The 24,814-nt window shown below is 35.7% G+C and overlaps 1 protein-coding gene across 2 annotated transcripts in view; it reads right to left on the reverse strand.

The window, feature by feature from the left end:
* Positions 1-24,814, reverse strand: part of LOC120423074 (uncharacterized) — a 46,866-nt gene that overhangs the window by 11,399 nt on the left and 10,653 nt on the right. For both annotated transcript variants that reach the window (XM_039586748.2, XM_039586749.2), the window contains exons 2-3: positions 21,281-21,575; positions 3,130-3,208 (exon numbers count right to left, since the gene is read on the reverse strand). In XM_039586748.2, the coding sequence (XP_039442682.1) occupies positions 3,130-3,208; positions 21,281-21,353 (152 nt within the window). In that variant the 5' untranslated portion in view covers positions 21,354-21,575. The remainder of the gene's footprint in view (positions 1-3,129; positions 3,209-21,280; positions 21,576-24,814) is intronic.

A 24,814-nucleotide genomic window follows, 5' to 3' on the forward strand; every position in this document is an offset into this window, starting at 1 on the left:
CTAAAAAAGTTTTAAAAATTCTCCCATTTTCCGTTACTCGACTGTAAAATTTTTTGGAACATGTCATTTTATGGGAAATTTAATGTTCTTTTCGAATCTATATTGACCCAGAAGGGTAATTTTTTCATTTAGAACAAAATTTTTCATTTTAAAATTTCGTGTTTTTTCTAACTTTGCAGGGTTATTTTTCAGAGTGTAACAATGTTCTACAAAGTTGTAGAGCAGACAATAACAATAATTTTGATATATAGACATAAGGGGTTTGCTTATAAACATCACGAGTTATCGCGATTTTACGAAAAAAATTTTTTGAAAATGTTACTTTTTGCGTTTTTCTTTGTTTCGTCGTCCGTGTCTGTCGCGGGTGACCATGAACGGCCATGATCGATGACGACCAACTTTTTCAAAACTTTTTTTCGTAAAATCGTGATAACTCGTGATGTTTATTAGCAAAACCCTTATGTCTATATATCAAAATTTTTGTAATTGTCTGCTCTACAACTTTGTAGAACATTGTTGCACTCTAAAAAATAACCCTGCAAAGTTAGAAAAAACACGAAATTTTAAAATGAAAAATTTTGTTCTAAATGAAAAAATGACCCTCCTGGATCAATATAGATTCGAAAAGAACATTAAATTTCCCATAAAATGACATGTTCCAAAAAATTTCACAGTCGAGTAACGGAAAATGGGAGAATTTTTAAAACTTTTTTAGTGTTTTTTCGATGAAAAATACGTTTTTTCGGAATTCTGAGTACACCATCAAATCGGGCGTCTAATTTTACATAAAAGTCCCTTTGACACCAAATTTATATCTTATCACCGTTTCAGGCTGCAAATTATTGAAAAACACCTCTTTTTTCGCATGTTCAAAAATGAAAGGGGTCTTACCGCCCCTCTGTCACGAGATATCAAAAATCGGACCTCGGATTCGTGATCAGGGACAAATGTTACCCCTAAGGACAAAGTTTCACACAAATCGAAGAGTGGTCGGGGCAACCGCTGTGTGAGTTGGCGGAGAATTCCCCCAATGTATCAATTTATCAATTTATCAATTTATCAATTTATCAATTTATCAATTTATCAATTTATCAATTTATCAATTTATCAATTTATCAATTTATCAATTTATCAATTTATCAATTTATCAATTTATCAATTTATCAATTTATCAATTTATCAATTTATCAATTTATCAATTTATCATTTTATCAATTTATCAATTTATCAATTTTACTGTAACAAGAACTATTAATTTTTTAAGTATATTAAATTTCAAACAAAATCAGAAAACTTTAAAAATAATTTAAGAGGTTTGTTTTAGAATTTAATAACATTTCTGTAGGCAACTTTTATTCAGGTAATTATTAAACAAATATTGCTTTGTGGAAAATTATCTTCCAAACTAAACAAAAGATTTCAAGAAATCATTTATATATAATTTTGGAGTCTGAAAATCTTATGTACAGTTATGCTTTTTATTTTATGATCATTTTCTATCAGACGCACTATTTTTTTTATTTTCTTGGACTTGGCTTGTTTTCTCAGGCAAAACGTAGTATCTATCTGTACCTGATTTGAGCCTAATAGGTTAAGCTTTAGGGATCGTTGTTGAGCGTTGAAGTTTGCATGGAAAAAATGTAAAAAATGTCTAAAAGTGAGATTTTTGTAGGAAATTAAATTTCCTACAGCATCAACTTTTGTTATCTTGTTTCAACGGAAACATCAATGAAATTTGTTTGTGATTAGCAGACACGCACATTTATTTTTTTGTAACTTTTTTGATTATTTTTTAAATCATCGCTGAAGTATTCTGGAATAACTTTTCATTATTCATTAAGAATTCTGATTAAACATTATTCCAAAATAAAAAAAGTCATAGCGTATGCTCGTATATTTGTGGTTTGATGAAAATTTCGTTCAAACCTTGGTTATTACAGATTTATTACATCGACCAACAAAATTTCTTTGCAGGATCAACTCGAGGGGAAGCATGAACCGCCCTTATTATCCATACAATCCTGGTAAAATACCATTCGGTCCTGTCTAAATATTTCTGAAAAAATCAAATTGCACGTGTTTCTGGGGCCCCAAAGTTCATGCAGCCCTACTTGATGAGACTGCGCAGTCATTTTTGTTATTTTTTGTAGGTCAGTTAAATCTCTCTTCAAGGTTTGGTTCTGGTTTACATTAAAATTACAATTAACCTGACAACCGCTTTGGTTATCTGTCTCAAAAGTAAACATTGCAAGAAATAAAAGCATCCACCATTATCACAAAATTATCACCATTTACTACCTCAATAACCTCTTCACATCCGTGTAATCCGATTTTTCACAATCGTTTAATCTCCCAAAGAAAAACGATACTGTCGAACCCCGCTGGAAACTACTTTGTTGGGCATCTCTGCTTGGTGGCTTGTCCCTAGCGCTCATTAATCCCTCTCTTTATGCAGCATCATTAATTAAGATATTTGCCAAGGGGGAAATGCACCCCGCTGTTTGCACAAAAGATGTGCGAAATCGGTGCACCAAACCCGGCGAAAATCAATTTGTTCACGCCGGTTCTTATAAAATACGCGATTTTTTTTTTGCGATTTTTTTTTTTTTGGGTTGAGTTATGATTTTGACCCAGAGAGTCCAACCACGCAAAAAAAGTGAGGAGCCATCTGGGCCGTAAATTAGCATTAACTGGGAGCAATTTCTCATATTTTATCATTATGAGAACGTCGCTAACGCGTTGAAATCTGGCCGAGAGCCTTAATTTTATGGGCAAACTGCACTGAAACGGTTTGGTATGACACCAAAACGTCCGCAAAGTGGGGGTCATTAATCAACGATTTGCTTGCTCGTTAACAAAGGTGATTTTACGTGCGGTGCGCACGCCGTGCTAAAAAGGACGTAATTTTACGTGGAATTTGGCGTCATTCCTTCAGCGCTGCTGATTAAAAGAAGAATTTATGTGGCAAAAAATCAATAACTTGTTGAGGTAAATGCAGCAATTGAGTGAGAGGTAAATCTCTGCAAATTCAGAGAAATGTTTTTTTTTGTATCAAAAGACATTTTCAAATGAAATTTAACTTTAAAATAACTGAAAATATAAAATTCCAAAGAAATGATCAGTTCATACCTGCTGTGGTTGCCGCTCTGTAGTTCTGATGATCTTCGAACTGTTGCATCCCTCGCGAATGCCTCAACGAGGTGATGTTCTGAAAAGGGGATAAGAAAACGAAAACAATTTCAAAAAAGTGAAGGTACATTCTACAAAAATAAGGCGTACTTGAACAACAAGCTATCGATCGTTGACAAAAAACCTTCCAACAAGCTCGTTGAGAGAGGAGGTCACTAATGAGATTCTGGTTATCAAGAAGGAGCTCAGTTTCGGTGCACTGTGATTTTAGTTTTCGGAAGAAATCGCAAACTTGCGATCGGAGCGAATTTTGTACCAGGACCTGTTTGCAAGAGGGGTTATCTTTCATCTTTGAAAAAGCTACAAGAATCAACGAACTGGCTGCGTTTGGTGTAGGATTAAGTGGCAATGCAAAAATTATGCAAATTAGGATGAAACGTGTTTTGTTGAAAGTCTAAACGATCGTTTTGAGAACAGAAAATGTTCGTTTCAGGTTATTTTGATATTTTTATTAGGGCAATATTGTATGCTAGAGCATGACATGTTTTGAAAAGCAAATGTACGAATTGTAACATTAAATCAATTTTAACATTTGTAAGTGGCTTTTAAAGAAATAACTTATTTCAAACTGAATTTTTTTCTATGGATATTCCAAAACGCAAAATAACATGAACATATATCAATTGAAATTGCCAAAGTAGTTTCCAAACCCTGTTTGCACCCTTTCCAAATATTACTTCAGATATATTCGCATGATTTGTTTTGAAATTTTTGTCAATATAAATCATAAAGCTGTCTGGTTCGATACTATCATGTTAATGCAAATTTGGGCCGTTATCGTGGTTAACGTTGTGTTCGATTTTCGAGATCGGACCAACAGCGATGTGGATATGGAAATTACAAACGTGTTAATCTCTTAATCGCAACCCGAAAGGACACTCGGAATGGAATGTTTGATTTATGGAAAGTTCGCAAGCGCTTTTGAGGCGATGCTCAGTTTGTTCAAATTCATTTCGAGAAAGTTTGTTTTAGTCAGGTTTTGCAAATTTTAAAACCGATTGTGCGATTTGTTTTTTTTTGTTCTACCATTTTTTCTCAACATTTTTTTGATGATTCTTTTTGTAAAATAGTAGTGTTGCAATTAGGTAATCTTTTCAATATTTCAAAATCTCAATTTAAAAGCCATTTTTTTTTTGTTGATTAATTGACTTCTCTGAATCATTTATTGCAAAATTGGCCATACCTTAAACTTAAGGTAAATGTTGTTATTCACCAATCGTCCATGTTTGTGTTATAAAAACAGTCATTTCTATAATGCTTTAATTCAATAATCCAGAATACTGCATCAATTGAAATTGCTTTATTCATAGATGCATGTAGGAACGTTCGTCGTATCGCAGTAAAATTTAATTAAAATTCCCTATTTCTGAGCTCTATTTTCAATGTGTAAATATAATTCCTCGCCAAGTTCTTTTTTTTCAAGAATTTTTCAAGGACTAAATTTCAGCTATCAATTAAAAAACGAACAATTCGATTTCTTGAGGCAAAGCTGATTCAATGTTGAGTTGTCTGGCGTAAATCCACGCACCATACAAAAAGTTGGATTTGTATTTGTATGGACAAAAAGCCACCTAGGTGGGAGGGGGCAGGGTGCAATGCAAAATTCCAAATTTAAAGGCCACGTGGTTTATGCACGAGCCCTAATCGAATCTTAGAATAGTCGAATCACAAAAAAAAATCTTGGCCTTATTTTTTTTGATTTTCGAGCTTAAGCTTAGACTAATCCAAATTATGTACGGCCAAAATGGTGGTGGCGAAATGTTGAAAAAATGCATTTTGTGATTTAATAGGCATTCAATAAGTCTAATTTGACTAAAATTTGGTCACAAAGCAAAAATTTGATGCTTAAAGAAAGAAAATAATAAAATCATGATTCAATTATCCGAAGTTCCTTACAAACCTTCGGATAGTTGAAACTTCGAATAATCGAGTCCGGAATGTAATGATTGTTGGTATATTTTATTTTTCATTCGGCTTTTTTTCGAAACATTAACATTACATTAACTTAATTTATTTATTACATTAACTTAATTTAAAATTAAATTAATGTGATATGTCTGCTAAATTAATTAAAATTGTTTGCCTTCTGCTAAAACAAGGTTCAATCGGAAAATTTTATTTAAGATATCTAGTCTTAATTTTCAAAATAAATCAATAAATAAAAATAAAATGATTTTTGTGAAATCAATGACTAAAAATATAAAAAAATTTGAATCACCCTCTTTTTTCATAAACAGTTCAAACACTTTTCAACAGTCTCTCAATACTTCTCAATACTTCTACGTCAAATTTATTTTGCTACACAGAAAAAAGGAAACATATCGTTTGTTTGAAAATTGGGTTGGTTTAATATTACCTCTTTTGAATAATTTTACCATAAACAATGTGTAAAAATGAGATCCTGATGAAAATTCACCTATTCCTGATATTACACATATTTTTACACAAAATCTTTCACCATTCTCTGATGAATATTAACATGACCAAAAAAGTACAAAAATGTTTATTTGTAGGCAAGCATGAAAAAAAAATGTCATGAAAATAATGTGAATAATATTCATTCATAATTTAGCAAATAATGTGATTTCCACGTACTAAAGGCGGTTTATTTAAAATGCTTACGTCACATAGTCAAATCAATGAAAATTATTGATTTTGCGGTCAATTGCTGTTATAAAACAATGCAAAAGGTTTGTAAATATAAACATTAGGGTGGCTCGACATTATCGATTTTTCAGAACAGACATTTTTCGGTCCCATTTGGGCCCCCAAACAACCCCCCAAAATTTTGGAGCGATTGGGTTTGACCCGCACAGCAAATAGAGTAGTAATCCAGCTGCGTGTAGAAGGCCTCGGTGTAAAATAAATTTTGCATTATTTTATGAAATTTTGTGCAATATTACACCCTGAAATATGTAACTCATCAGTATGGGAAACCTACTTGACCGAAAGTGAAGTTCACATCCTTTCCTTTCCATTTTTCATCGGTCTGATGGTCGAGCGGGCTAAGGTGCCAGTCCTTACTGTATTTTAGACCTTTTTGATCACTGTAAAGTGGGTGAAAAAGAGTACAAATCGCAGATTAGGCCTGCCACGCAAAAGGAGGCTGAACAAAAATTCGTCAAAAGTCATTTTTCATTTTCTAGGGAATCGATCGCTATACTTCTACGGTGTTAGTTTTTAAATTGAGTGAAAAATGAAAATGATAAAAATTAAAATGTAAAAAGAGGGTTTTCCCATAGAAATTTGAATCGCTTTGCGGAAAGCCGGTCAAACCCAATCGCTCCAAAATTTTCGGGGGTTGTTTGGGAGCCCAAATGGGACCGGAAAATGCCTGTTCTGATTGAATTAGTCCATTTTGAAATTTTCCTATACAACTTCAAGCCACCCTAATAAACATGTTGGAAGTAGCTGAAGTGATGTTTGAGACAAAATTTAGTTTTCATAAGGACACAATGATTAGCAACTATTGATTAATTCCGACCAATAATGTTTTGCACATTCCTTAATAAAGCACAAACTTGAAACTTTCAGAATTACATGTATTTCTGTTTTGAGGATTAGAGCGGCTAAACTAACGATAAATCTTAATAATTCTAAGTTTTTTTGAGTCCTTTAAAAGTATTAAGTGTCTACGTGGACGGACCACTAAGGGTTAACCCTGTATTTCTGCCACAGATGCTCTAACACACTGCCCTTGATCTCTATTCCCTAAGGTCGGTCACCGGCACGCCTTGGTAACTTCCAAGAACAAAGACACTAATTGAACGTCTTATTCTTTCACATCAAAGATGTAAAAGATGATTCTTGGCAACAATCTGGGCTAATTTGCTCTCACGTTTGGCAGAACTCGTCGCAAAAACCCATCCGTCAGCGGTGTCATCGAGCGAAAATCGCGGAAAATTTCCCGATGCACTCAGCCGTTACACGGATTTTCCCGCGGAAAATGCTTTTGGCATCGTGCCCGACATTTTTTGCACGAAAATGCTAATTTTAAGTCCAAAAACAGGGGACTCGATTAACGCGCTGAAAGATCGTACAAAAAAACAAACATCGGCGCAGAGTTTGGACAGCCGCGCGCGAAAAGTAATTTTTCACGTGATCATAAAGCTATCATGTTTCTTGAACACATCCATCATTAATGTGGTAGATGGATGTTGATTTTGTGTCCACATTGGACATTTTTGTAGACGGTGTGGTGACTTGTTCCATTTGACATTTTTGAAAGTTTGTACCAAGCGTGACAAAATTTTAATTTAAATTATTTTTTTTTTGAATTTTGCATGTAATGTGGCAACAGTTTAAAGTCAAAATGATACTTTCGACAACACATCACACCGTCGACGACTCCTTCTGGGTGGTCTCCGATCTCCGGCGGCCACAAATTGCTTGCATAAGTGCCTAGCATGACTCGGCTACTCTAATGCGCGCAGTACTTAAATGATCATTACTTCGAACACGGACGTCAAAGAGCGGCGAGGCGCCAGGCGGTTGTCAGAAGAAGTGAGGTTATAAAACGATTGCAATCTAAACAACACGCGCGGGTGTGGCGATCTGTTGACGGTTTGATACGCAAAATTTGTCACTCTCGGGTTCTGGACGACTGCACAGGATCAGAGAAGAGCTCGCGTCCGACGTTGAGTACAATTAGTCAACGCGACTCTTTGCTGGCGATTCTGTGGGAACCAACGCCAACGCAATGCATATCAGAGTGATGACAGTGCAACCCCAGTTGTTAACAAATTTTGATTTCATTTTTATTCCTTTCTCGCTCTGCTTTTTCGACGAAGAGTCACGATCTGTAAAATTCTAATCAATCTAATAATTCCAACATGGATTGCTGTCGTAATCTAATCTAATCTAATCTAATCTAACCCTAGCGCAGCCAGTCTTTCGAGGGCATCCTGGAGAATGCCTTAGGTTGATTGACGCCTAGCATCTTCTTGTCATTATCAACATTTGCAGTGCGCCATTGCATTAACATGCATTGAAACATAACAAACGTCGAAGCGGCCAGGCCAACTGCGTAAAGTTAACCGCAAAGATGATTCGTTGAATTGGATTGAGTTTGAGCACGAGTGTTCAAACAGCAATGCATTTCTGAATCTACAGGGGAGGAAGAAACGTGGGGATCCCCCGCTCACGTTCCTGTTAGTTATAGCAATTAATCGTTGGGAGCACCATGCTAAGAAGTTTTGGTGCTCCGGGACCCTCTGGGATGGGACATTGTATTTCCACAAATGCCCTGGACACTATTTGCCGCGGTTATAGCGCCACAACTCGCTCTCTGTGGATAAATAAAATATGAGTGATTTTTAAAAACAAAATGATTATTTAAATCTATACTCAATTTCACATAGATAATAAATCACGAGATGCATAAAAACTATACAAATAAGGTAGTAGACTTGTTTATAAGTACAATACAGAACAAAGTCGAATGAAAAAAAGAGTAAACATAGGCGTTAGAGGGTCAAAAATAAGTTGAAATTTACTCACCTTTGATTGCACGCACACACGCGCGTTAGCAGGAACGTACTCACCCGAAAATGCAGTCCTTCAGCAACCTTTCACACAAGCAAGAACTTGCAGAGCGACCGCCGCCGCCGCAGACAGACGAGCATCTCCGATATCAACCTGCTCATCTGTTTTGTTGATGTGTGTGTGTCGCTGCAACTGTTGCTCCAGCTGCTGCTGCATTTGTTTGTCGATTATCTATTGCTCCTCCGAATCGAGAAATACTAGAAGCGACACCGAGGTCTCCCGGACAGAAACATCCAATATTTTCCTCAATCGCGCAATCAACTGTAGCTTTTCATTGATCCCGTTTCAGTCATAAAGCACACGTTCTTCAAAAACAAATCATCAAATTGCAATTCATTTTGTACACAACACTCCCCTTTTTAATCAAAACAAACACAAAAAGCTTCACTTCAATCAGCGCCAAACTTGCGAGGACAGCTTTTAAACGTCTGATACGTCAGACGTTAAGATAATCACTGCTGGCGCCGCCTCGTTTCTTCGCTCAAAACATAAACAAAGCCGAAACATCGATTGGAAAAAATCAATTATTTCACAGATAATTCGCATAATTCACTGTTACTCCACATAATCCTAATCAAACACTACAAAATCCAACTGCTAGACACCTTTTCAACATCAGACAACAAGTATTCACTGTAATAACCTCGATAAACCCCGGAGACTCTGGACGATCAACCTCTTCCGATCAGTGTTGCCAATCCTCCTCCCAACATGGATTGCTGTCGTAATGTTTTCAAACTAGAAGCTGTCAAACCACCGAGGTTTCCCGGTCCGCTGGCCACGTGCTATTCGTCATGCCTGCAAGTGGGAAGTCCAACAACTTTGCGAAATGTACTCAATTTATCTGAGACAGGGACCAAAGGGGTGTCCTAACCAATGCAGGGAAACACAGATTACATTGTGAATTTCACCGTCCTAAAATGAATTCCACCCGCGCACAAATCTAACCGGACTGTTCATGCAGATCCAAAACAAACACAACTTGACACATTTATCTCGAACAACATAGCAGCATTTTACAACAACTGGGGGTGGCGAGGCGCGGGACTGGTTTGCATCATATTCTGTGGCGTGCACAGGACGACGCTGAAACGCGGTGCAGCAAGTCGTAGAATACACTCGGACGTGCGTGTGTTTTGCGAAGAAATGGTCGTTGCTAAGTTAACCGCGCTAAATGGTAATTCATCTTTATTTTGCAGAGCAGTTGATGCAAGTTGACGGTAACGTAAAAAGCGATCTTCATTTTTTGAGGGAATCCCTTTTTCAAAACTTATTTTCGTAAAATCGCAATAAATCGTGATGGTTACAAGCAAACTCCTTATGTATATAAATCTTTTTTTTTGTATTTGTCTGCTCTACAACTTTGTAGAACATTAATATACTCAAAAAAATAACCCCGCAAAGTTACAAAAACAACGAAAATTGAATATGAAAATTTTAGTTCAAAATAAAAAAAATACCCTTCTGGGTTATTGCAGATTCGAAAAGTACATTGAATTTCCCATAAAATGAAATATCAATGACAAAATTTGTCGGCATGAGCAATGAGCATTCTCTTTTTATCGCTCCTTCTCTTTTCCTCGCTCACGAACACTCGCTGAAGATTCTTTTGTTTTCTCCAAAACCCGCAATGAAAAAAAGCTATAGGGGGATTGGGAAAAGACCACGCACTATGTCATGTTAAACTGCAAATTGGCAAATTTTGTTTTGTGGCGGTTTTTGTTGAATGCGGGAATAAGAGAGAAAAAGAGAATTACATTGTCATAACGTCATAATTCGAAATCCGGACACTTAGTAGCATATCATTTTCGTTATAGCTGACAAAAAATCGTGTAATATGTTGGAAATCAAGAAATATCATCAGGATGTAGTATTAACAGTCATTTTTAAGAGAATGCATGCAAAATATGTCTTTTCTAACCATTTTTCATCAGAATTTGAAAATTAAAATGGCTTGTTGTGCTTCGAATCCCGGTCACTGATAAAAGCTGATTCGAAATCCGGACACTTTTGCTTCGAATTCCGGACACTCGTTTTTGCTAATGAATCGCACAAATTTGGACTGAACTGTTAGTGAATGGCATTCTTTAGGTCTCAAATAAGCTGTTAACATCGATATTTTCTATATATAAAAAATTTCGACGGTTTTGTTCGAACGCGAATCAGTTCAATACGGAGCGTCGGATCGAGGTGCTCTTTGTTGCGTTGGGTTCGTATAAGCTCAAGGAAGGTTTATACGCTAACTAATTGACACTTTGGTCACTCTGGAACCGATTCCAGAGCATCGGCAAATTGTATGAGAAAAGCTGCGTAAAATCAAATTTTGATCACAGGAGGCTGAATTAGCAAACAAGCAAGAAACGTCAGGAATCCAAAAAAGGGCAGGACGAAGTTTGCCGGGAAGAGCTTGTTTTATATAAAAATTTGCTAGAATTTAAGGAAATCAAAACCATAAATTTCTGCTTTGCCTTCCTGGTGCTTCGGACGCCTATGAAATATTTCACGTGAAATGTTTCGTATTTTTGGTAATGATATAATTTTATTTTATTTAATTGTTTTGACTTTAACTACAGCGTTCAAACAAACTCTAAATGAAAGTTGATGTTAGAATTCATCAAATAACACAGTTTTGACATTCATAATGCGAACTTATATCCAAATAATTGATAACACAAGATGAGGTGTCCGGGTTTCCGGGTGAGCGTCCGGGAATTCGAATCATGACGTTGCTGGATTGATAGAGACTGGCAATTTATTTTGCTGAGAATTTCGCGACCAAAAGAAGCGCAGTGAAAGTTAGGAGATGAGTTTTCGGGCTAGATAATTATAGTTGCTGAAAACTGAAAGTTTGATATTTTTATAACCTTTCTTTTAAATAACTTGCCATTGTTTTCATTGATAAAAAAATTTTCCATAAAAAATGTAAATTCTGATAACTTCATACAACATTTTTATGTTTTGTTTGTCCGAAAACTAAATTAACTTTTGAAAAAAAAAAAGTTGTTAAAAATGTTTAAAGGCTATCGCAAATATTTTTTTTAAGTTTATGTCTCTCGACTCTGATCAAAATCGAGAGGCAACAAAATAAAAAAAGTTAAAAAATTTAAACTACAGGCCACGGTGTCAACATTTGAATGAAAAATGTGTTTTACAATGCATCATACACCTGTCCAGTTGTTTTGCAATCATTAATTTCCAAAATTTCTAAATATTGACGAAAATTTTATTTTTGCGACAAAAAAAGTTTTAGCGGTGCTGTACATTGTACATTGTAATTTAATAAAAGTTCAAAACATGTTTAAACGAGCTCAACCATGATAAATATGATAATCAATGCAGGAAAAGGCATTTTAGATTGTCCTCAGTTGTTTAGACTTCTATTTCCATTAAAATTTTGATGTTTTTTGAAAAAATATTTTTTTGCTACCTGATTTTTCAAACCAATTTTGAAAAAAAAACTTTAAAAATTATTTGCAACGGTTCAATTATTTTTGACTGTAATTTTTTTTACTAAACTGTCCTTATAACCAACAACTTTGGCAACCAAATCGATCAGAAAATTCCTTCCCATGATACAGGTTTTAGAACACAATTTCAGCTGCCAAAATTGTAAGAAGGATTTTTATTTAAAAATTTCGGAAACACAGTTTCGAATAAAAATTGATATTTTAAGTTCAACAAAATAATGTATATTTCAACATCTTTAGTAACTTTTGTCAAAGATCCCCTAACCAGATCTCGACAGAAATCCGCGGCCAAATGCGGCCTGCAAGTCGTAAATTTCCCGCACGTCAAGGGAATCCAAGCCGGTTAGTTTCGCAAACGAGGAGGGGTTCGAGATCCAACAACTTGTTGGTCTGCCAATCCGCTTGCATTGCTAGTAGCCGCGACCAGCCAGCAGGTATCAAGTTGTTGTGTTTTGAGTAGTTTAGCGTCTGTTTTGTTGTCGCGTCCCACCGCGAGTGTTGACATACCCCAAACGGAGAGGCTTAGTCAGTGGGTGGCGCCTTGGTTGATCCACTTGATCAATTAGAGCGCATTTGGCTAAACTGTTGGTGGCCACTTGAAACATCAAAATTGAACATATTGTTTTCGGGGAGGACTAGTCTGTTATACAATTTATTAATTTGCTGGGAGGAGCAGCTGAAAGCTTGTTAGTAACACACCCATCTCAAAAGTGATTGACACTTTCGCCTGATGATCTCAGCAGGAACTAATTATGAGTGATAAATTTAGAAATGGGAGGTTTGTTTTGATTTTCAGCGTAATAGTGATGACCTTAAATGGTCGAAGGAATCGCATGGAACTTCCGTGCAATCTGGTTTTGAACGACCTTAAATGAAGATCTAGTTTTAACAAAGTAAGACGTCATAGCTACAACCCGGGAGAGTTGCATAACTCAATCTCACAAGAGATTGCACTGCCTCAAATTCGATCGTCCGATTGGGTCAACATCAATCAACGAATATTATTTAATTTGCAAGATCACTCTCGAGTTCAATCGATCCAAACTGCCCCGAAAATAAACATCATTTAAGCCCACGCAATTGATACATCTGGTCGGTCACAAAGATGTCCCGTGCCGTGGGGATCGATGTCTAACACTCGATGTCACGATCGAGGCTGAAGCCCCCGCCGCAAGGGGTCGTCACTCCGTAATCGATCAATCAATCATCTGGCCAGACTCTGCCGTCATCTGCACCGAGGTTCGATTCAATCACACAGTCTGGCCCCTGGTAGTCAATCCTTTGTTTTAATTTCTTGCGTGAATATTAACTTTTGCAGTTGCATGAAATATTAGAATCGATCAAGTCTTCGTTCCTTTCAAAAACTTTAATATTTTTATAGAAATTAATCACAGAGCATATTCCACACTTCCATCTCATGTTGGTTCTCAGAGGTTAGGTCATTAGGTCAGTTCAGCTGTAGAATTCATCTCCCAGTAAAAGGTTTGTTTGACCCAATCTCTCCTCACAGACCTAATGTCACCCCTGTTGACGATATTGATGAGGACTATTCAGAAAAAAATAGGTACACGTATTTTTTTTCGAGTAGGTCGAAAATTTCACAAATGTTTCATTTTTTAACATAGAAATTGAAGGTTTGTTTGAGTCCCCTAAAACATATAAAAAAAAATACGGATTTTGAGAAGCTAAAAAAAAATTAATGAAAAAATTAAAAAAATCCGTTTTCCCTTTTTTTCTTAATAGTCCTCATCAATACATACAACTTTGCCGAAGACACCAAATCAATCAAAACATTGCTTAAATAGTTACAGATTTTCCAATATTTACTTACCATTTTTGTATGAACAGCTGTCAAAATTGTATGCAGATTTGTATGGGTGAACCAATGACACAAAATGGCTTCTTTGGTGATAAGAAAGGCCCCCACAAAGTTGAGCCAGTAAAAAAAAATACAAAAAATAAAAAAGGTCGAAATCAGCCGATTTCGTAGAGAATTGCTCAGGTGGTTATGTGACTGACATGACCAGCCTGACAAATAATGTTGCCGAATCGAAAATATCAAATTTTTTACTCATATTATCAAAACTCTTAAAAACAACATCTGAGTTTAAGATTTTTCCGGGTACTGACGTTCTGATTCGAGAAAAAATGGATTAATAAATAACATAGAGCTCGTCGGAGATACATCTGCCCTAACCTGAATTGATCCATTGGAGAATCATTGATCTATCGACACCAACTCCAAGTAATGGATCTTTCCGGTGCAACCCTGCAGGCGAAATGAAACCTCGTTCGTCTAATTCACCACCAACGGGCCAGTCAGTGTAATGTCGTGGTGTTTACTTTAACCATCAGCTCCGCTTCTTCAGGACGATCTGTCATAATTTATGCACGCAGCGTGGAAGCAGATCAGTTAATATTACGTTTGTGACGTAATTGTAGAAAGAAGTATGTTAAAGGGGGGGTACTTAGAGGTTGCACGATTGCTCAAGAGGCGACAGATTATGATTGATTACTGGGCCGGAGAAGGCGTGGAGCCGCAGTGCTTCCTTCATGGTTCTCGTGTTAATTTTCTCCCCGTGGATTGTACATTGGGAAATTGATTGAAATGACCGTGCTTACTCGAGGCGGATAGTTTGTCCAGATTACTGTGTACTTTGTGACTAATGACAAGCTTGTTGCAAACAAAATATTTCATTGACCATGTTTTTCCTGGTGCAGTACACTAGTATTAACGGTTCACATATATAAAAGTCTTCTGCAAAAGATGTTTGTAACATAAATTCGAGAATATTCAAAATTACGACAATTTTGCATGTAACATACGATTCATCCTCAAAAGTATTTGCAAAGAAAAGAATTTACTAAAATTTTTACTGTTTTTTACAAAAAAAATGTTTCAGGATTGTGAAGACAACGACTTCCCCGTATTAATAGATGATCACAATCTGATGAAAATTGAAAATTTTCACCATTTCATATACATGTTTACTATAATAACTGACAATCTCAAGCAGAGTTATCAAATTATGTGTCAATTCAAGGAACTCCTGCATCATTCTGGTAAACAACGGTCACATTTCCATCCCGTCCAAATATTTTGACGCGTCGCACGCCCACACACTTTATCAATCGAGCGCAGCGCTGTTTATGTAGTCTATTCCGGATCATCGATTCAAGTGCTGATATAACACATTTTCTCACCCCGCCACCGCGTGACGTGCGTGGAACGCAAAGATGAATTTCTTGGGACTAGAATATAAGACACATTTGCCATAAAGAAGGTAGAGGTGCCTATTTTAGACCTATTTGGACATATTTTCGACCTAATAGGTTTACAGGCAATTCAATGAGTCTAAAATAGGTACTACACCCCCTCACAACCTCATGAACGAACTCTTGAACCACTCGAAACGGGTCTAAGTGGTCTTCCCGCCGTCGTTGTCGGTCATTTCTTGTCCGTAGACAGCCAAGTCAACGGCAGCAGACTGGCAGTTGGAATGTAGAACACCAACCAACGCGGCCAGCTGACCATCATCGACGACGTCGTCGAACTTTGCAGTTTTAAGCTATGACGTTTGGCGAAATTTTTTGCACAAATCATTTCTAAATTAGTTGACAAGGTTGCGAATTTCTCTCGTTTGTCACTTTTTGTATCTTTCCCAGCTTTTAAAGGGTTCAAAAGTTAATGTAGACTTTCCAACTTTGTGCCAATTTCATAGCGAAACAACCGCGTCCCAAGATCATCGCATTGAGCGTCCATTAGAACGTCAACGGTGGCTTCCTGGGGCCATAAATCCGTTCATTCCAGGTCGGCCGCGTACTCCACGGTCGTCGTCGTCGCCGGCGTGTGACATTAGACATCAATTGGAGCTCTGCGTTTAGCTTACGCGCCTGGGAAAGACAGACGCGCGCGCGCAACTGGTTTATTTATGGCTATCACTAAAACCATAACTCTTACTGGCCACCGGCTGGCTCTGACTGACTGGCACCAGGTCGGTGGTGGAGGGAAATTGCCTCGGCTGAGTATCAATCTTCCCGGTGGCAGTTTGAATGGGTGGTTTTCGGTGGGGGAGAAAAAAAACTGATGGGAATGGGTGCCATTTCCGTGAGATATGGGAAAATCTCACATAATTCGCATTTTTTTTCAAAACCACAGTTCAGGCATTTGTGTTCCGAAAATCAAGTAGGATTTTTTCAATATCCTTTTTACAAAATTGGAGTTTACGTGTAGTCTACACTGGATAACGTATGCATAAATTCCCCTATGTTTTAGGGGTTTAGAAAAGCCAACTTTAGAGCCATAAGAAAAATGAGTAAGAATAATTTATCTAAGTACGATTCTTTTTTTCACACACAGTTTTTCAAGGGATTTTTTCACCGTTTAGTCAACAATGTCACAAAAAACAGCGGGTTAATAAAATGTTTCCACAAAACTTCCAAATATCAAGTGAAGTCGAAATGTTATCAATTTTAAACATTTTTCTGTATTTTCTTAAATTTGAAGTTGATTTTACTTCATTTTAAATTGGTTCAAAATCTTGCACAAAAAAGTGAAATTAGACCATCCCAAAGTTTCGTTTTTACGCAAAAAAATAAATGTTAAGAACCATAATTTTCAAACTTTAAAACACAAATAATTCCGAAATAATCAATTAAAAAAACTTAAAGTTAACCCTCTACAACCTAACCCCGCCTTTAGGCGGGCTTCGATCTAAAAAATCCCCAAAAATAAATTTTCCAACCGATTTTTGATCTCTAAAAAGCATTGAAAAGAAGAACTCTTAAAATTTTAGAAAATTTCAGGGTTGGAAGTTTAACTTGTTTTATGTGACTTTGCCAATGTTTTTAAAAATGTCATTTTTTTAGGGGTCAACTTTGGCTGTGTTTTTTACTAACATTTTCTATATTTTCAGTAAAAAGAAGTATGCAGTAATTTTTGTAGTGTCTAAGACTATGCCTCTACGCACTTTTTTGCAATTTAAATGGTGATGGTGCCATTCTATAGCAGAAAATGTGAAAAACATGCAAAAAATTGAAAAAGTGACTGTAAAAACGTGAAAAAATTAGATAGGCAAAATGTAATTATATTAGGTGGTAGAATAGGCCAAATACTACCAAAAACAAACATAAACTAAACAAGATAAATGCAAATTAAAATACTAAAAATAAAACAAGAAAAACATAAAACAAGTGAAGTAAAATTTTTCGTTGAACAAAAGTTGCTCAAAATGACCTCCTGAACACGGGAAAAATAAATATTTTCGAAAAAAAAATTGGGCAGTAGAGGGTTAAATGACGAGAAACAGCAATTTTACTGAAAAAAGTTTGATTTTGCGAAATAAGGCACACGGAAGTAGATCTACCACATGAAAATAACAGCGAAAACGGGATGTCTTAGTAGGCTATGAAAATGTTTACATTAAGCTAGTTAACAACAGCTCTGTCTATTTCCGTGTACCGTAAACCGGTGTGACATGGATTGGTTTTTAATTTTTTTCTGGAATATTTTCCAGTTGTCAATGTTTGTCTCAACTTTATTATTTTTAAAACATGTACTGGGATAGGCCAAACAAGTTCCTTCCCCTTGTTTCGAAAACAAGTTTTTAAAAGCCTTTTGAAAAATAGTGGCGTTGAAGATTCTTTTTTTGAATCTCGGGTAGACTTTGATAGGGGACCATCCATAAACCACGTGGACACTTTTTTTTTGAAATCTCAACCGTGGACATTCTCTATACAAAAAAAATCATTTTGTGTGAACCGTTGACAATCGCTATACTAACCCCCCCCCCCCCCTTAAGTATCTACGTGGTTTATGGATGGTCCCAAGTCATAGTTTTTCCTGCTAAAATCAGATTGAAAGATATAAAATTTTATATTTACGTTAAGTAGATATACCATCACTTCGGTTGCTGATATAGTTTTAAAGAAAAAATAATCATTGTTTATATTTATTTAAATAAGTCAATAAGCTTTTTAATGAAATTTATGATTTATTGTATTTAAAACTAAATTCAAAACACGAATCAAAGGTTTTTCACATGATATGTTTTAATTATTTAATTATTTTAACTCATTTGAAAATGTCTAAATTTCAGAGCAAAAGTGTATGGGACCACCCTAACGAAATGCGAAAATTTTCCAACTATATGTTTTTCCATGTTATTTTGCCCGCTGAACCTAAATCTGCCCTCAGAATTAATCCAAAGTCTACAAAAAAACAATTAGACATTTTCAAATAAAGATGTCTCGAGTTTTTCATCGTTTATATTGCTAGATCTCCTCTTTCGAATGCAACCTGGCGCGTAAATTTTGGCTTGCGCTTTTTTCAGATATTTTAGTTTTAAATTAGCATCTTTTTTACCTTAAAAAGGCAGTAACTTTGACCCATTTGTCCAAATTGACCTGCCAACAAATAAAAATGTATATGTTTTTAGAGCTCTAAAACTAAAAGTGTCGAACTTTTCTCCAAAACTTAACCTTGAATGGCTACGTCAAAAAATGATTTTTGAAGGTTTGCTTAGATGCTTTTTATAAATTTGGTCATAGAGGGCGTAACTTACGAGAAAATTGTTTAGTGTCTTTCACAAAGTTGCTTGGATTGGCAAGCCCCACAACTTTTTAGAAGTCGAAAAAAATCCCAAAATTTTCCTGAAAAGTTTTTCAAAATCACCCTTATCGTGAACCACCCTAAATTTCAACAACTCTTCACCAGTGATGACAACCATCGCGACGCTCATTTTTGGTTCGCGGCACATTTTTTGTTTGTAGTGCTTTTCAGTTACGGAATTTGACAAAGTTGTGTATGAAGGACTTGTAGAACACACCAAATCGTACAACTTTGCTGAACATAGTGTTAATTTTTGATGAATACAAAAAAAGTTACAACCAAAAATGCGTTAGGCAAACAAAAGCATCGCGAACCATTGGTCCTGAGGTCTGAAATCTTCTTGTAACTTTTTGCGTAAGAATTTTACAGCTATACAATGTTCTGGAGAAATGTTGCTGTTGGTGAGTTCTACAAATGCTTCGAACACCATTTTGTCGAATTCCGTAACTGAAAAGCACCACAAACGAAAAATGTGCCGCGAACCAAAAATGAGCGCCGCGATGGTTGACATCACTGCTCTTCACCAGTTTTCGGGAAATCAATTTTCCACTTAATTTTGCGATCTGGACCACTGTGCATTGGTTCGTTGAAGGTGTTCGTTGATAAGTTGATTTTTTTAAATATAATAAGGGAACAGCATCTAATTCCAGCGTGCCTTTTATGTTGCCATATCAGCACTTTGACATTCAATTACAGCTCATTAAAACCTTTTTCAACTGAAATCGAGCGATAAACAGCTCAATAAAAAGTGAGCAAGCAAGTTTCATTCAAAAGTTTAGCAGTCTACTCTTTAAAAAAATTACCTTGTCTTTCAATTGGACTTTTACTTTTCACACCAAACATTGAATTGCGTTAAATGATTCAGGTTTTTGGATATCAAACCTTTTTGTATGGACGGTTGCAAAAAAAATGTATGGAGACTTGTAGACTTGTATGGATGTTGCAAAATGAATATCTGGTCATAGGAAATACAAAAAAAGTTTTATCTATATAAAAAAATACAAAAATAAATTTAAAAAAAATCTTTATTTTAGACATTTTCTTATTCCTGAAAATACGAAAAACAATTAAAAGGTTAGTTTTTTGGAAAAGCGTTTTTTTTTTCATCGAATTTTTAGTTTAATAAAAAAAAATTGAAAAGCAGGAGAGGAATTTACTATTTTTTTCCTTATTTGTCTTAAAACTACTCAAACTTTTGATCACTGTTAGATCTGTGTTTGATTTTATATTTTTTTATATTTCATTCCTTCATTTCGTGATCAAGGACCAAAGTTTCACGCAAATCGAAAAGGAGTTGGGACATTTTTTTTCGATTTCTTGTGAGTTTGCAGAGAATGTCCAAGTGGAATAACGTAATCAAATTCGTATCTGTAAATTTAATAAATTATTTTAAGATTGCGCGTTTAAAACTCGGTTATATATAAGATTGAAAATAAATTTCATAGATTATTTCATGTCATCATGAACAACATTCATTTCTTATTGATTAGCACCTTTTCAACCACTTTAACACGCTCCAATTCCGTTCCCATGCACACAGAGCACCCTCCTACCTTACCATATCATTATTTCATTAGTCTCTTTCCCACATCCCGGAGCAAAGCCGACTAATTCATCGATCGATCAATGCCTGGTGGTCCTGGTGCAGTGTTTTCTTAGCTGCGTTTGAGTACTAACAGCGGCGCTACATAAACTGCGCGCGATGCATCGATCTCTTTCAACGGCATTTACATTTCAATTTCGCACCCGACAGATACTACTTACGTGGACGCTGGGTTACGCTCACAGGTAAATTTATTACTTTCAATTTGTGAATTTTGGAAATGAAAATTTCGAGGTACATTTTTTTGCTTTGTTTTGAAGAAATAATGTAAATTTTGAAGAAGAAAGCAATTTTCATCCGGTTTTGTTTTGCCAAATTCAATTATTATTTTTTTTATTATTATTTCTTAAGGTGTAAACTGCAATTAATTAAGCCATCAGCATTGGTTACACCTTTTCTTCTGCTCAACTTTTTGCATCCTCGAGCACTGCGCACTTAATTAGTCATGAAACTGCTCCAGGCAACTTTGAGCACGTGTTTTAAATTTTTACGACACACCTCACACCTCTTTTGAATGCGTTTGTTTGCAAACGTATTCGAGCATAAAATCACTGCATTTCCACACTGAGTTTCAGAGCTTCCAGTGATTCATGGGAGGACATTTTTCACGACTTCTGTTTCCATTGGGTTTCAGTTTTTCCTCTGGTGCATTCATCATTGCAATGGGAGGATCGAAAGGGGTGGTGAAAAAAAAACAATAAATTATGTTTACGAGAAAATTAACACTCTTACAACATGGTTCGCTGGGTTGGCACGGTTAAAGGTTATGTAAATATTAGATTTTCTTGCAATGTTACCCACAAGGATCATAGATTTCATAGTTCAACCCTGCCACCAATCAAACGTACAGCAAACCACTTGACTCACCTGTCAAACAGAACAATGCGACGGTTAGTATTGCCAGCTTCGTTGATAAATGGTTCTCCGTAATTCTCGCCATGCTCGCCAGCGCTATGATCGGGTCTTCGTAGCTGGTTTGGACGCGTGGGATGTGTGAGGGGGGGTCAACACCGGGTTGACCACCGTAGTAGTACCGTAGGTTCTTCGACACTGTGACCAAGTCTAGTGAATTCACTTTCTTCTGTGGCGAGATTCTTGCTGGCACTGCTTCTCTTCTTCTCTTCTATTCACAGTTGATTTATTCGGAATGCTTCGTGTGCGGCTGTTTCGCGATGGATTAGATGTTTAAAATGTTTATTAGTGAGCTTATAGTTTTATAAAATAGTTCTGTATTGTCCATTTTGTCAGCCTGACTAGCGATTTCCGTTGGTGACAAAGGAGTTGTCGAGAAAGTGGAACTGATACACATGGGTTTCCAGAAGCGTTTATTACTTGCCAGTCTGCCAATTAATTACTCAAATTACTGGTCCAAAATGATTAATTACATAAATTACTTAATTACTTTTCACTACGATAAAAAACATTTTATTTAAATAGCTCATTCGATAGCTCTTTAAAAAATTATGCTGTTTTTTTTGTATCTATATGGACATTGTGAACTTCGCGTATAATTTTTATTGAAAAAAGCAATAGGCGATCAAACGTCAAAAATGCTCCCCAATAGAGGTCGCTGAAGCTTTGGGTGATGTTTACATAATATCTTACAGCGAGTTAATTGGTTTGAAATTTGGAATTGTTTTATTTTATTATAAAATTGACATTAGTATTTAATTATATTTGTTTTATGGCCAATTTAACCTGTTCATTATCTGATTCGAAATTCCATAATGTTTCACGTTTCAATCAACCGAACCCTTATCAATCAATTGCAAAAGAAGATTATTTAAGTTGACTTATGTTTTTTGAAGTCGTGTTTGTCATAAAAGCAAAAAAAAAACTAACTTAATCCACCTATGTGGTTGATGCCTTCCTCACTTTTTACCAACAATGGGTAATATGGTTTGGACACATATTTCAGCTATTTTTTTAGATTCAGAAAAATAAGTACACAGATATAACTTAAGTGGTCATAACTCGAGACAGGGTTGCCTGATTTTCAATGTTGTGGACTCGTTGGAAAGGTCTCTCGATTACCTAACCAACGATGGGTCGGGTGATAGATCCGGACATCGTTTGCATACATTTAATTGAGATCCAGCTTCAAAAAAGTACATAAATATCACTTAAGTGGTCATAACTCGAGACAGGGTTGCCAGATCTTCAATGTTGTGAGCTCTTAGGAAAGGTCTCTTGATTACCTAACCAACGATGGGTCGGATGATTGATCCAGACATCGTTTGCATACATTTAATTGAGATCTGGCTTCAAAAAGTACATAAATATCACTTAAGTGGTCACAACTTGAGACAGGGTTGCCAGATCTTCAATGTTGTGAGCTCGTAGGAAAGGTCTCTTGATTACCTACCATCGATGGGTCGGATGATGGATCCGGACATCGTTTGCATACATTTAATTGAGATCCGGCTTCAAAAAAAGTACATAAATATCACTTAAGTGGTCATAACTCGAGACAGGGTTGCCAGATCTTCAATGTTGTGAACTCGTTGGAAAGGTCTCTCGATTTCCTAACCAACGATGGGTCGGATGATGGATCCGGACATCGTTTACATGCATATAAATGAGATCCGGATATATGTGAAAACACATTTTTATACATAACTTTTGAACTAGTTATCGAAACTTCAAACAATTCAATAGCGATGTATGGGACCCTATACCAAGTCGATTGCAACTGGTTTGGTCAAAATCGGTTCAGCCAGTGCTGAGAAAACTCAGTGAGAATTTTGGTCACATACATACATACACACACACATACACACACATACACACACACACAGACATTTGTTTAGTTTTCGATTCTGAGTCGATATGTATACATGAAGGTGGGTCTCCGAGCTTTTAATAAAAAGTTCATTTTTAGAGCAGGATTATAGCCTTACCTCAGTGAGGAAGGCAAAATACTGTACTGTTTTACATCAATATATGAATTTTTAAAAATAATAATTTATTAATAATTTAAAATTGTTTTCAGTTTATTGCAAGTCGAAAGCCGTTAAAATATAGAAGTTGTTTAAAGTTGATTTTTCGAGCCAAACATAAACTTTGACAAATATTTGCAGCGGCTCTTCTTGTCCCGCCCATGTGGATCAATCGGACCGCGCACTGGACTCACAATCCAAAGGTTGCTGGTTTGAATCCCGCGGAGGGCGCTCTAAAATTCTTTGTGTAAATATGGGTATCCGGCGCCGTCGCTCCGTGCCGTACTCAAACACTTAGGAGCCTAGGGCGGCGAAGTCCTTGTTGTTAAAAGGAAGACACTAGTGGTTGGTACTAGCAATGGTGGCCGACAGCTATAAAGTCTACTTCATTTTTCTTCATGAAAATTGTGAAATTCATCAAAATAACGTTAAGTTTTGAAATGTTTTTCAATCATTGGTTTGACATTACTTTGCATGTTTTTTTTCTAAAGCAAATTAAAAAAAAATCGTTACTGAAAAAACGGATAAGTTGAAATGTGACATTTACATTGGATTTAATGTCTGCATCTGAATATTAGTCGATTTTAATTTCACTGAGTTTGATTTTTAACATTGAAACATTTGTCTCAGAAATATTTGGACATTTTGCGGGAATAAAGCTTAGTTCTTACAGGACTTAATAGAGATATTACAGGACTGTCAATTTCTGCAGATTATGAAAAAATATAATACATATTTTTATTTTTATTGATTTTTAAATGGCTATCACTTGAATACTTTGTTTTTATCAATGATAATTAAGTACAGTTTGGTTTCAAATATTTGATCCACATAAACTTCAAATAATTTTGACTGCCTATTAGAAGGAAAAGCATAAAAAATAATCAATTCTAATGTAGTTCTTGCAATAATAAAAAACCAGATGCAGTCTTTTTTAATCTCTGTGTTTCACTTTATTTGAAATTAATAAAATTCTGTTATAATAGATTATATATAAAAAGCAAATAGTTTCGTTGAAGAAGTACAACTTTAAAAAAACAATTACCTTAATTACTAAAAAATTACTTTAATTACCAATTAATTACTTTAAATTACTCTATTACCACGAATTAAAAAGTTATTAGAGAATTACCTAATTACCAGCTAAAAATCAAAGTAATTATTAATTACTTGCCAGTCTTAAGCCTTGCTGGAAACCCTTGCTGATACATTCGTTTCGTGAGCTTAATAAAATGATTTTTTAAATGCCATTGCTATCCCTGCTTGACTCCTATATCGAAATTCAATCTGAAATTAACTTTTTTGTCGAAGATCGATATGTATGCCATACTTAGAGACTTCAAATTGAAATTCGTTCGTTGTTAATTCAATTGAAACATTGATTTAGAAAATTGCTGTAGTTTTTTTTAATTTAATTCAAAACATAAGTCCTAAGTTCAAATAACATAGCATTAAAAGTATA

This window comes from Culex pipiens, chromosome 2, assembly GCF_016801865.2.
Source record: "Culex pipiens pallens isolate TS chromosome 2, TS_CPP_V2, whole genome shotgun sequence".
NCBI classification, from domain to species: domain Eukaryota; kingdom Metazoa; phylum Arthropoda; class Insecta; order Diptera; family Culicidae; genus Culex; species Culex pipiens.